Source organism: Erythrolamprus reginae, chromosome 4 (genome assembly GCF_031021105.1).
Source record: "Erythrolamprus reginae isolate rEryReg1 chromosome 4, rEryReg1.hap1, whole genome shotgun sequence".
Lineage (NCBI taxonomy): Eukaryota > Metazoa > Chordata > Lepidosauria > Squamata > Dipsadidae > Erythrolamprus > Erythrolamprus reginae.
In genome coordinates, this window is record NC_091953.1 from 34,584,735 (window position 1) to 34,597,191 (window position 12,457).

At 40.2% G+C, this 12,457-nt stretch overlaps 1 protein-coding gene across 5 annotated transcripts in view; it reads right to left on the bottom strand.

Annotated features, from left to right (window-relative positions):
* The window catches only part of GRAMD1C (GRAM domain containing 1C), a 79,692-nt gene that overhangs the window by 35,533 nt on the left and 31,702 nt on the right, over positions 1–12,457 (bottom strand). For all 5 annotated transcript variants that reach the window (XM_070749948.1, XM_070749947.1, XM_070749946.1 and 2 more), the window contains 3 exons: positions 6,363–6,466; positions 5,875–5,970; positions 4,535–4,615 (listed from right to left, as the gene is read on the bottom strand). In XM_070749948.1, coding sequence (XP_070606049.1) covers positions 4,535–4,615; positions 5,875–5,970; positions 6,363–6,466 — 281 coding nt within the window. The remainder of the gene's footprint in view (positions 1–4,534; positions 4,616–5,874; positions 5,971–6,362; positions 6,467–12,457) is intronic.

The following is a 12,457-nucleotide window of genomic DNA, read 5'->3' on the forward strand; positions in this document are numbered from 1 at the left end:
GAGAAAAGACCGGTATGTTTACTGTGCCTAAAATTGTTAGCAGCGGACAGCAGGAAGCCAAATAAATTAAGGTGTCACTTAAACACCCCAACCACGCTGATAAGCCGCTTGAATTTTTAAAGCAAAAACATGCTGAATATTGCAAACAATTGTCCTGGCGGAAAGTTGAGGGGGGCACAAAACGTTTACTTCTTCCTGGGGAGGGGTACAACAGAAACTAATTGAAAAGCACTGGCTTATGGCAATCTTTTAATTATTTTCTATTTACAAAGAAGCAGCATCAGTGCTTGCTCAAAGACAACCCATAGCATCGTGCCAATCCTACACATTGAAACACTATGGCTGTGTTCAAACAATTTGTTTATCCTAATTATTTACCTAACCACTTTCTGGATTTGCACAATCCCTAAAACCAAAAACGTATTAAATGTCTATAAAAAAACAAAGTTAAAAGCAACTATAATTAATATAAAAATATATCTGTGTTAGTAAAGTGTTGGTTAAACCTGATTAAACCATGCAAATATTTTTCTTCAAATATAACAGCAGGGATATTTTTTCTAACTTAAGAGTAAGAAAACTTAGCTCTAACTTTAATAGAAAAAAATATATTGAGTCTAAAGAAACTATAGATTTAAGACCAGCAAGTTTCTCAAGTAAGCCTGATATCCTTTTTTCCTTCCACATTCATTTACCTGCAGTCCTCTGAATGAAAAGGGATCACATTCATAGATTTGCAATACCAAAGTACAGTGAACTTCATAATGATACTCGGGAGACTGGACACATCATCAGGACAAAGTTAACAAAGGCAACCTCAGGGTTGAAGCAACTTTCACTGTCACTGAAAATCAGCACTTCCTGAAGTGTCAGAATGCCTCCTCCTCAAGCCATTTAACTAACAAAGCGAACTAAAAATCGGCAAGGTAAGTAAAATCTAAACTTACCTTGCCTGCACAGAAATTTATATCAAATAGTGGCAAAAGCTACAGAGGTTACCACTTTAAAACAATCAAAACAAGATTCCACTTTGAGAGAAAAGTGTTGCCTTTCTACAAATTCTACTCCTGGCACTCGGAAAGCTGTTTAAAAAGTGGGCAGGTCTGATTTCAGTTCTGTAATTTGTTCCTTGTACCAGCCCAGTTTCAGCTCCTCCCATCAAGGAAACAAATTACAGTCTGTGAAGTATGTAGATTAAAATTTCAAAAGATCTGAGGCTTTTTGTGTGTGTCTTGCACAGGTTACTCCAATATGCATAAGACTGAACTGATTCAGAGGAAAATTTATCTTCTGCTCATCTCTTAAGAACTGCATTAATTTATTGCAGTATTTACTGGGAGTGTTTTAAAAGCTGTGCGTGTGTGATAATGTTGCTGATAATTCCATTTAAAGTTGATCAATTGTACTTTGATACAAAAGAAGCCAATCTATAATCCTAGGCATAGCCTCCTTATCAGATTTCTCTTTAACCCTTTCCTTACGCTGCATGCAGATAGCAGCTTGGTAAGCTGTCCCACATTTCTGGAAAAAGAAACACCTTGACTTTTCCCCTGAAAGTGATCAGTGGTAATAAGATGCCTATCGATGTGTCCGTCCCCCACCTTTCCATTTTCTTCCTGGATTGATGTACTGTATATTGTTGATCGTTTATTAATAATGGTTTTAAATGTGTGTTTATATTCTACACTTGATAACTTTGCTTTAGAATTACAGTGATACCTCGTCTTACAAACCCCTTGTCATACAAACTTTTTGAGATACAAACACGGGGTTTAATATTTTTTTGCCTCTTCTTCCAAACTATTTTTACCTTACAAACCCAAGCCGCCACCACTGGGATGCCTCGCCTCTGGACTTCTGTTGCCAGCAAAACGCCCGTTTTTATTTATTTATTTATTTATTTATTTATTCATTCATTCATTCATTCATTCATTCATTCATTCATTCATTAGATTTGTATGCCGCCCCTTTCCCTTTGCGCTGCTGGGATTCTCCTGAGGCTCCCCTCCATGGGAAACACCACCTCCGGACTTCCGTGTTTTTACGGTGCTGCAGGGGAATCCCAGCAGCGCAAAAATGGGTGCTTCGCTGGCAATGGAAGTCCGGAGGTGGGGTTTCCCAGCGACGGGAGCCTCAGCGAAATTGCAGCATCACAAAAACATGGAAGTCTGGAGGTGGGGTTTCGAAGACTTCTGTGTTTTTGTGATGCTGCAATTTCACTGAGGCTCCCCTCGCTGGTAAACCCCACCTCCGGACTTTTGTTGCCAGCGAAGCACCGGTTTTTGCGCTGCTGGGATTCCCCTCCTGGGATTCCCCTGCAGCATCACAAAAACACGGAAGTCTGGAGGTGGGGTTTCCCAGCGAGGGGAGCCTCAGGAGAATCCCAGCAGCGCAAAAACGGGTGCTTCGGCTGACAAAAGGGGTGAGTTTTGGGCTTGCACACATTAATTGTTTTTCCATTGATTCCTATGGGAAACATTGTTTCCTCTTACAAACTTTTCACCTTACAAACCTCGTCCCGGAACCAATTAAGTTCGTAAGACAAGATATCACTGTATTTTCTTTCAGAAAACTGCTAACTGTGAAATATGAAACTGGGTGCAGAATATTTAACAGAATAATAGACTTGGAAGGGATCTTGGAGGTCTTCCAGTCCAAACCCCTGTCCAAACAGGAAACGCTATACCATTCCAGAGAAATCTCTTCTTAAAAATATCATTAATCGAGCACCCACAACTTCTGAAGGCAAGATGTATTTTTTGGGACCATAAGATGCCCCAGACTATAAGATGCATCTAGCTTTTGGGGAGGAAAACAAGAAAAAAAAATCTGCCTCTGCCTCCCAGCAATTTGCCTGCTTTCAGCAAACAGACTTGTCAGCTTCAGCACAGCTTGATTTATCACGAGCAAGCTGATTGGCGATCGAAGCTGCCTCCTGGAAAACCACCTATCACTTGTTCCAGGCTGCAGGAATCACCACTGCCCATTGCCACCATCACCATCCATCGCTGTTGTCACTTATCACCGCCTCCTCACATCCCATTTTCTGCCTTTGTGTGTCCCATTTTTGGTCTGTTCCAAGAGGCAGGAATACGCAGTGGTGGGGATCCCATCCTGTCACTTCACCTCCATATTTTGCCATGATTAGAGAGATTTTAATTTGGGGCATTATGTCTAACTCAAAATATTTTTAAATAAATATTTAGGCCAATTTCATTTATTTCTAAAGTACATCAAATTAACTCAGGCCAATTATCTCAATCCCAACCACTCATATCTATGCATACATTATAGGGTTTCCATTTTAAAATTATTATGTAAGAGAAAAAAATATTCTTTAAAAATAAAAGCTGTGAAATATCAGTGCAAATTACCATTATATAAATACAAAAGATATGGCAACAGAGTATACAAAACATTCATCAGACCAATTTTTGAATACAGCATCTATCTGGAACCCACTCTGCACATCGGACATAAATACATTAGAAAGTGTCCAGAGATGCTTTACGAGAAGAGCCCTCTACTCCACTACTCGCAACAGAATACCTTACGCAGAGATGCCTGCTACCGGAACAGTCAGGAGCTATGCTCCGGTAGCAATTTTCGGAATGTGCATGCAGCTGAACATTCCTGAAGAGTGCATGTGTGCCCCCGTGTGTGATTTGGCTGCTACGCATGCACAGCAAGTGAAATGTTGTGTGAAGATGCTCGCGTGAGCGAGATTTTGGTGATTTTCAGCAATTTTTTCTTTATGCGCATGCGCGGAAGCAAAAATACCAGCAAAAATTGCCAAAATCTTCCTCACGCAGGCATCCTCACATGAGATTTTACTTGCTGTGCATGCGCAGAAGTCAAATCTGGTGCCGACAGGTGCATATGCGCCCACCATATGCGCACACATCCATAACGGCCTCGGAGGCCTCACCAGTAGTGCTGAAGATGACAGTTCTTCGTTGACCTTATGCAACCATACTTGAAATCCTGGGCTTAGAAAGCTTAGAACTACGCTGCCTTCGGCACGACCTAAGCATAACTCATAAAATTATCTGCTACAAAATCCTACCTGTCAACGGCTACTTCAGCTTTAACCATAATAATACACAAGCACACAACAGATACAAACTGAAAGTCCAAACTTGACTATAGAAAATACAACTTTAGCAAAAAGTGGTTAATGCCTGGAACTCACTACTTGACTCTGTGGTTTCGTCACCAATCCCCCAAAACTTTACCTTTAGACTTTCCACTGATGACCTAAGCCAATTCCTAAGAGGTCAATAAGGGGTATGCATAAGTGCACCAGTGTGCCTACCGTCGCTATCCTAATGTTCCTTCTTATCAGTACCCATCTTATAGATATAAACAATGTTATATCTATGTATATTACCAATATATATTTAACAAAACAAATAGTTTCAAAGATATCTTACTGGTATTGTATTACTGATACTGGGAGTACTGTTAGATTATAGCATCCAAAATACAGTGTAAGTCAAGACCTCAAATATTTTCCAGCTATATAAGAACTTACCTTCTCCAACAGTGCATTTTGCCATAATCTAAATATATTGAGGTAGGTTCGGTCTCTGGCACTGAAGGAAGTGAAGAAAAACTGCAGAACAAAATGGAAATTTGCATGAAAAGTATTGAAAGTAATCCACAAGTCAGTCAACCCTATGTCAAATAAAAATATATTAAGTCAGAGCCAATTGGTTTTTAGAAGTCTGTAAGAAGGACTGAACTTTTAATTGTCTTCAGCCATTTATCATCCTATATATATTTACTTAGATAAAAGTTTCATTAAGTTCAGTCGGGCTTATTATTATTTATTCAATCTGTTTGTTTGCCTTCCTGGCTACAGGGTATTTGTTCCCAAGCAAATGGGTATACTCCAAATTTATATTCACACTACCATAAAAGTAAGTACCAATACAAAAGATATAGTCTTTTATATATACGGGACGGGACTGGATGGGATGGGATGGGACGGGACAGGAAGGAAGGAAGGAAGGAAGGAAGGAAGGAAGGATGGATAGATAGATAAGTTCTAAGGTGATTTGCAAATTATTACTATTATTATTAACCAATTTATTTGTCACCAATTGCATGGCAATGCTAAATAATAGTATTTTAAAATTCAAAAATTTCCTTTCCAGATGCAACATGATAAAGCATTTTTAGCTCTTATGTGCACATAAACCATTCACAAATTCTATGGTAAAAGCCTAGATATATTCCTGATTGGCTGAGGAAGATAATTTGATGTAGTGGTTAAGTCACCAGGCTAGATCTCAGGTGACCATTACTGTAGTTCAGCCTTAGGGAGAAAGACAGCTGGGTTACCTTGGGCCACCCAGCCCAAAGGAGACAATAGCAAGCTACTTTTGAAAATATTACAAGAAAACTTCACGGACTAGTCTAGGCAGTCACTAGGAATCTGCACTGACTTGAAGGCACATGCATACATTCAGAAGGAAAGCTAACTAACAAGAAAGACTGGCTTTGTATCGGAAGGAAGGAAGAAGGAAGGAGGGAGGGAGGGAGGGGAGGGACGGAGGGAGGGAGGGAGGGAAGGAGGAAGAGGGAGGGAGGGAGGGAGGGAGGAAGGAAATTGGTTACCTCAAGAAATTTCTCCATTAAACAGAGATATATGATACAAAACTTTAACTTAGACTGTTTACAATCCACCTCACCCCATTCCAAGAGGTCTGTAAGGAGCGAGCATAAGCACCATTGTGCCTACCATCCATGTCCTACTGTCCTCTTGTCCAAATTTACTTATACCTACTTTGCTGTTGTTTATGTTTATACCATACCTATTATCTTGTACACATTTTGACAAATAAATAAATAAAAATAAGAATACTGTACCTTCTCCCCTTCTGTTGCAATTTGGATAGCATTTGGAATAAGCCTAGCTGTCTTCTCTTTTGTCATGAAGGTTATGTCCTTCAAAGCGATAGAAATCTGAAATTTGAAATACACATTAAATAAAGGCATCTAAAACCTAATATTGAAATTACAGAAATAAAATAGTAAAATGAGTATAATTAAAGCAATAGTTTTCAGATGATTTCATTTAATTTAGCATAACTACTGTTCCTTTAAAAATAATTAGAAGAATACAGTAGAGTTAAAAACAAACCTAAACAGATTGTGTTTCTATTTTTCCCCTTATGAAAACTCTACAAAGAAATCTTATCAAAAAATGCAAATTTAAAATTTTTAGTGTGAAAATATACTATCTGTACCAATATTGTCTGTACATGTGTATGAATGGGTGTAGGTATTTATGCGTACATAAAAATATAGACAATGTATTTTGGACACACAAATTTCTTAAAGCACACATGCCTTACCATCGTTTCCCATCTGAAGATGTTACTGTAGAAACAGATCCAGTTTTCAGACAGATATAAGCGTCCTTGAAGAAGGATATCTTTTTGGAGGGCACAGGCATAATCTAAATAAAAGAATTGTTTTTAAAACATTTTAAAAGTGTACCCAAACAATTAATTTCATCAATAAAAATTTTATTCATTATTTATTTGTTGATTATTTTGTTAAATGATAAAATCATTCTTACCTTACCTATACATTTTATTTTGAACAGCTTCAAATATTGATCCCTGCTTAAATCAGGTTTGCCTAGAGACAAAACTAATTTTTAATGGAGAGCCTGTTATGTGTGCAAACTCATTGGATATTATTATAACGTGAAATCTTCTTTCTCTTAACTAAGTTCAAGATAAACTAGATTTTTTTTAAAAGCAGATGATGGGTGTGTACTATAATTGACTATAATGATTCCAAAAAAGTGACTTCACTTAAATTTCTCACTCCTTCCTAAGTAACCTCATCACCTCGAGGTTCGACTACTGTAATGCTCTCTACATGGGGCTACCTTTGAAAAGTGTTAGGAAACTTCAGATCATGCAGAATGCAGCTGCGAGAGCAATCATGGGCTTCCCGAGGTATGCCCATGTTACACCAACACTCCGCAGTCTGCATTGGTTGCCGATCAATTTCCGGTCACAATTCAAAGTGTTGATTATGACCTATAAAGCCCTTCATGGCATCGGACCAGAATATCTCCGGGACCACCTTCTGCCGCACGAATCCCAGTGACCGGTTAGATCCCACAGAGTTGGCCTTCTCCCATCGACTAAACAATGTCGTTTGGCGGGACCCAGGAGAAGAGCCTTCTCTGTGGCGGCCCTGACCCTCTGGAACCAGCTCCCCCCACAGATCAGAACTGCCCCCACCCTCCTTGCCTTTCGTAAATTTCTTAAGACTCATTTCTGCCATCAGGCATGGGGAAACTGAGACATCTCCCCCGGGCCTATACAGTTTATACAAGGTATGTTTGTGTGTATGCTTGCTTTTAATAATGGGTTTTTTAGTGGTTTTTAAATTATTAGATTTGTTCTTACATTGTCTTTGTTATTGTTGTGAGCCGCCCCGAGTCTATGGAGAGGGGCGGCATACAAATCTAATAAATAAAAATAATAATAACTTTGTTAAGTGATTCAATTTTGTCACTTTTTATCAGATATGGCACTCTTAGGCATGTGGGTCTAAATTATTATCAAACCCAATAAACTAAGCTTTAAAGTTAAATTACCCCTCAAGAAAGCTCCCTAAATTTAACAATTATATTAATTTCAGTCACCTTTTTTCAGCTATATTAGAAAATACTATAAATATTAAGTAAAGAAGTTTTTAATTACAACTTTCAGCTTTTAAATTCTTGCTGTGTTATTGTTTGAGAAAATTAGTAGTATGAAACATGATTCAAAGGATAAAAGCCAAAGGATTAAAATACACGGGATAAGACAAAGATGCACACCTGCTTGCATAATTTAATTACAGTATATGAATGAAAAGCATGCAGATGTAGTGGCTGGGAACATGAGTGTGTGCATACTTTTGGATGCAAAAACATTGTGTTGATTGAGATTTGGAATGATTTGCAGCCAGTGATTATATCATGTAGTTAGGAGCATAAATCTATCAAAAACCAAAGTAGTTGTGTTTGACAGGGAAACGGAATGAATAACTGCAAATTATGTATAGATGGTGAAATACCAAGCAAGGAAATGAATGTATGTTTCTGGAAATTTTATTTATTTTTATTTATTTATTTATTTTGTCCAATACACAATGAGGGTTTTAGTGGGTATATATTTTACACATAGTAAAATACATGATGAAGGTTATAGAGGAGATACTCATAGTAAAATATATCTAAGAAAGAATAGAAGAGAAGTTATAGGAATAGAACATATCAATGAAAGAATAAAAGAAGACATATAGAAATAGAAGAAAGGTATAAGAGATATAGGAGAGCAATAGGACAGGGGACAGAAGGCACTCTAGTGCACTTGTACTCGCCCCTCACTGACCTCTTAGGAATCTGGATAGGTCAACCGCAGATAATCTAAGGGTAAAGTGTTGGGGGTTTGGGGATGACACTATGGAGTCCAGTAATGAGTTCCATGCTTCGACAACTCGGTTACTGAAGTCATATTTTTTACAGTCAAGTTTGGAGCGGTTAATATTAAGTTTAAATCTGTTGTGTGCTCTTGTGTTGTTATGGTTGAAGCTGAAGTAGTCGACGACAGGCAGGACGTTGCAGCATATGATCTTGTGGGCAATACTTAGATCTTGTTTAAGGCACCTTAGTTCTAAACTTTCTAGGCCCAGGATTGAAAGTCTACTCTCGTAGGGTATTCTATTTCGAGTGGAGGAGTGAAGGGTTCTTCTGGTGAAGTATCTTTGGACATTTTCAAGGGTGTTAATGTCTGAGATGCAATATGGGTTCCAAATAGATGAGCTGTATTCGAGGATGGGTCTGGCAAAAGTTTTGTAAGCTCTGGTAAGTAGTGTGAGATTGCCAGAGCAGAAGCTACGTAGGATTAGGTTTACAACTCTTGAAGCCTTCTTGGCTATATTGTTGCAGTGGGCTTTGGCACTTAAATCTTTTGTAATTAGTATGCCAAGGTCTTTAACCGAGTGGGAATTATCTATGATGATTTGATTATTCAATTCGTATTTGGAGTTCAGATTCTTCTTCCCAATGTGTAGGACAGAGCATTTGCTAGTTGAGATTTGGAGTTGCCATGTATTAGACCACTCAGAAACAGTGTCAAGGTCTTTTTGGAGAGTAGTTGTGTTATCGGTGGTGTTGAAGAGTTTTACATTGTCGGCGAAGAGGACACAGTTGCTTGTGATGTAATCGCAAAGGTCATTGATGTAGAGAATTTATTAAAGATGGAGAAATGCAAATACTGATAGAAACAGTATTAAGTGAAAACATTGGCCTACATTCTTGGAAATGTAATGGGAATGAGTTGCTGTGTAAAACAAAAAAAGAAAGAGAAAAAAGAGACTCTGGAACAGGTGTATCAAACTCGCATGGTCACGGCAGCATTGCATGATGTATTGGAAATTTTTTCCCCTTTGCTAAATTGGGCGTGGGAGGGGCCAGCATGCCCCATCCACTGTGAGTTTGGCACCCCTGCTCTAGAATGACTTTGCATTGGATTGAATACATATATGAGTAAACCATATGAAAACAATTCAAATAGTTTAGTTACATAGAGAAAATGAATGCAAGTCAAGTTATTTATTTTATTTATTATTTATTATTTAGATTTGTATGCCGCCCCTCTCCGAAGACTCAAACACCTGTGAAACAAACACCTCAAGGAAGAATGATATACTAAGGTCAAGATAAAGAGAAAGATTTGGAAATTCAAAACACATTTATTTATCTCAAACGTAAAATTCATATCATCCGAAGGGAGATAGGTTTTGAATCTGTTTAAAGTCAGATTTCATGAGCCTTTTTAACAAAAGGGGTTTAAGTTGGGGCTTGTTTTTGTTTTTAAGACAAAAGAAATTCTGAACCCAAGGCTGAACATCATGGAATTCAACATTACTCCACAGCCTTAGAATTAGCTGATTGGCATTTGTAAGGAAGGAAGGACAAATTATGTACAGTGGTACCTCGAGATACGAGTTTAATTCGTTCCGGACCTGGGCTCTTAAGTCGAGCAGCTCTTATCTCGAACGACTTTTCCCCATAGGAATTAATGTAAATAATTTTAATTGGTTCCAGCCCTCAAAAAACTCACAAAGTTAGTCTAAATTATGCAGAAAGACATGTTTTTAATGAAGAAATGTACATGTACATATAAATGAATAATGACGTTTCTTTCACTTAACTTGTAAACTTTCTTAAACTTTTAAATTTACATATGTTCAACTTCTCTGCCACCCAATCCTGTAGGACAGAGGTCCCCAACCCTTTTTGCACCAGGGACCGGCTTTAAGCGATCAAGAGAGGAATGGGTGAATGAATGGACGGAGGGTGGGAAGGAAGGAAGGAAAGAGGGAAGGGACAGGAACAGAGGAAGGAAGCAAGGAAACTTATGAAAGGGGAGAGTAAGAGAGGAATGAGTGAAGGGAGGGAGGGAGGGAAGAAGGTGGGAAGGAGAAAGAAAAGAAGAAATAGAGGAAGGGAAGGTAAAAGAGAGAAAGAAAAAGAGCAAGAAAGAAAGAAAGAAAGAAAGAAAGGGGGAAGGGACAGGAACAGAGGAAGGAAGCAAGGAAACTTATGAAAGGAGAGAGTAAGAGAGGAATGAGTGAAGGGAGGGAGGGAGGGAAGAAGGTGGGAAGGAGAAAGAAAAGAAGAAATAGAGGAAGGGAAGGTAAAAGAGAGAAAGAAAAAGAGCAAGAAAGAAAGCTGCAAGCACCCCCCCGAGCCCCCCAGGCCGGCTGCAACCTTTTAAAACACGCGCGCCGCTTCGCAGCTGTCTCCTGAAGCCGAACGCGGAAGTTAGCGTTTGGCTTCAGGAGACAGCTCCTTGGCGCTTGTATCTCGAATTTGGGCTTGTAAGTAGAACAAAAATATCTCTCCCCTCCCAGCTCTTATCTCGAGTTGCTCTTAAGTAGAGCAGCTCTTATGTCGGGGTTCCACTGTATAGCAGAACCAGGGATACAACTGTTTCAAGAGTTATTTTTAAAGAAACATAGAAAGATTTGGTTGGGAATCTGCAATTAATCATTTGATTTATTGTGAAGCACCCACTTTAGTTAATCTTTTATTGATTTTGTTTTCCCATCTCTATATAAATTGGGGGATAGAATACAGAATATTATATTTTGAATTATGTTAATGAATATAGCTTTACACACTTTTATTTTTTCCTTGATAAACTAATTCTGTAAAATCTGAAATCAAACAATAAGCAGTTTGTAGCAGACTAGCACCATCCTGTGGGCTTTGAATAGCATTGCTATTATTTAAAATTTTGTGCGTTCTAAGTTAACAAGTTGTTGCCTCTCTGAATTAATCAGACTTGAAAGCAGTGAAGGGCTACCAAAATTTTTACTACCACACTGTGGGCGTGGCTTATGCATTTTCTTTCAACATCTTTCAGTGCAAATTGGGTGCACCGGGGTGGAGCTCCATTTTCGCTACCCCACTACGTTCCCCCCATCCGGACAGTAGCCCACCCCTGCTTGAAAGGGGTTTTTTCCCCCTTAACTTTGAATACCTAAATTATGATATTTATAAATAATTGACTTTTAATAATGGTTGCTTTTTATTAAATTTTCTTTTTTGTAAAATTGGATCACCTACCATATATGGGGGAGAAATAAGCTAATATCCTTCTTACATGCTTCAATTCTACAGAGGCAGAACTACCGTGTTTCCCCGATAGTAAGGCAGTGTCTTACTTTCTTTTTACCCCCAAAAGCCCCACTGTGTCTTACTTTGGGGGTATGTCTTATATTGTCCCGGGCACCGGGGCCGGCTCGTCTTCGGGCGTGGGGAGCTGCCGGAAAGGAGGCGGGCGAAGGAGGGCGCCTGACCGCGCCACTCACCTTTCAGCTGTGCTGATTCTGGCTGCTCATCTTGCAGGGAGCCCCCAATTCTTCTTCCCCGCGTGATGTGATGTGGGCCACCCCCTTCACCTTGGCTTTCGGGGGCAAAGGGGGGTTCGGGCTCCACCCGCTCCTTCTTGATCCGGCTGAGGTCCACCTGGTGCACGGGGCAGGGAGAGACCTCGACGTTCGGCGGGTTGCGGGGAGCATCCCCTCGCCGCTCCCGGCAATGTTTCTCGGCAGGGGAGGCCAACTCCGCGGCGACACGGACGCTCGGCTGGCTGGCTAAAGGCAGGCCGTGGGGTGGATGGGCAGTCAAAAAGGGCGGGCGAAGGAGGGCGCAGTTCCGGCCGCTGTGCCCTCCTTCGCCCGCCTCCTTTCCGGCAGCTCCCCGCGCGCCCCTCGCCTTTGCTCGCCGCGGCGCCACCGCCTCTTCCCCTGCCGAGGCTCAGCTGCAAGCGGCCAGCGAGGCCGATCGGCTCCGAGGCGAGCGGAAAGGAGGCAGGTGAAGGAGGGCGCAGCTCCGGCCGCTCGCCTCGGAGCCGATCGGCCTCGCTGG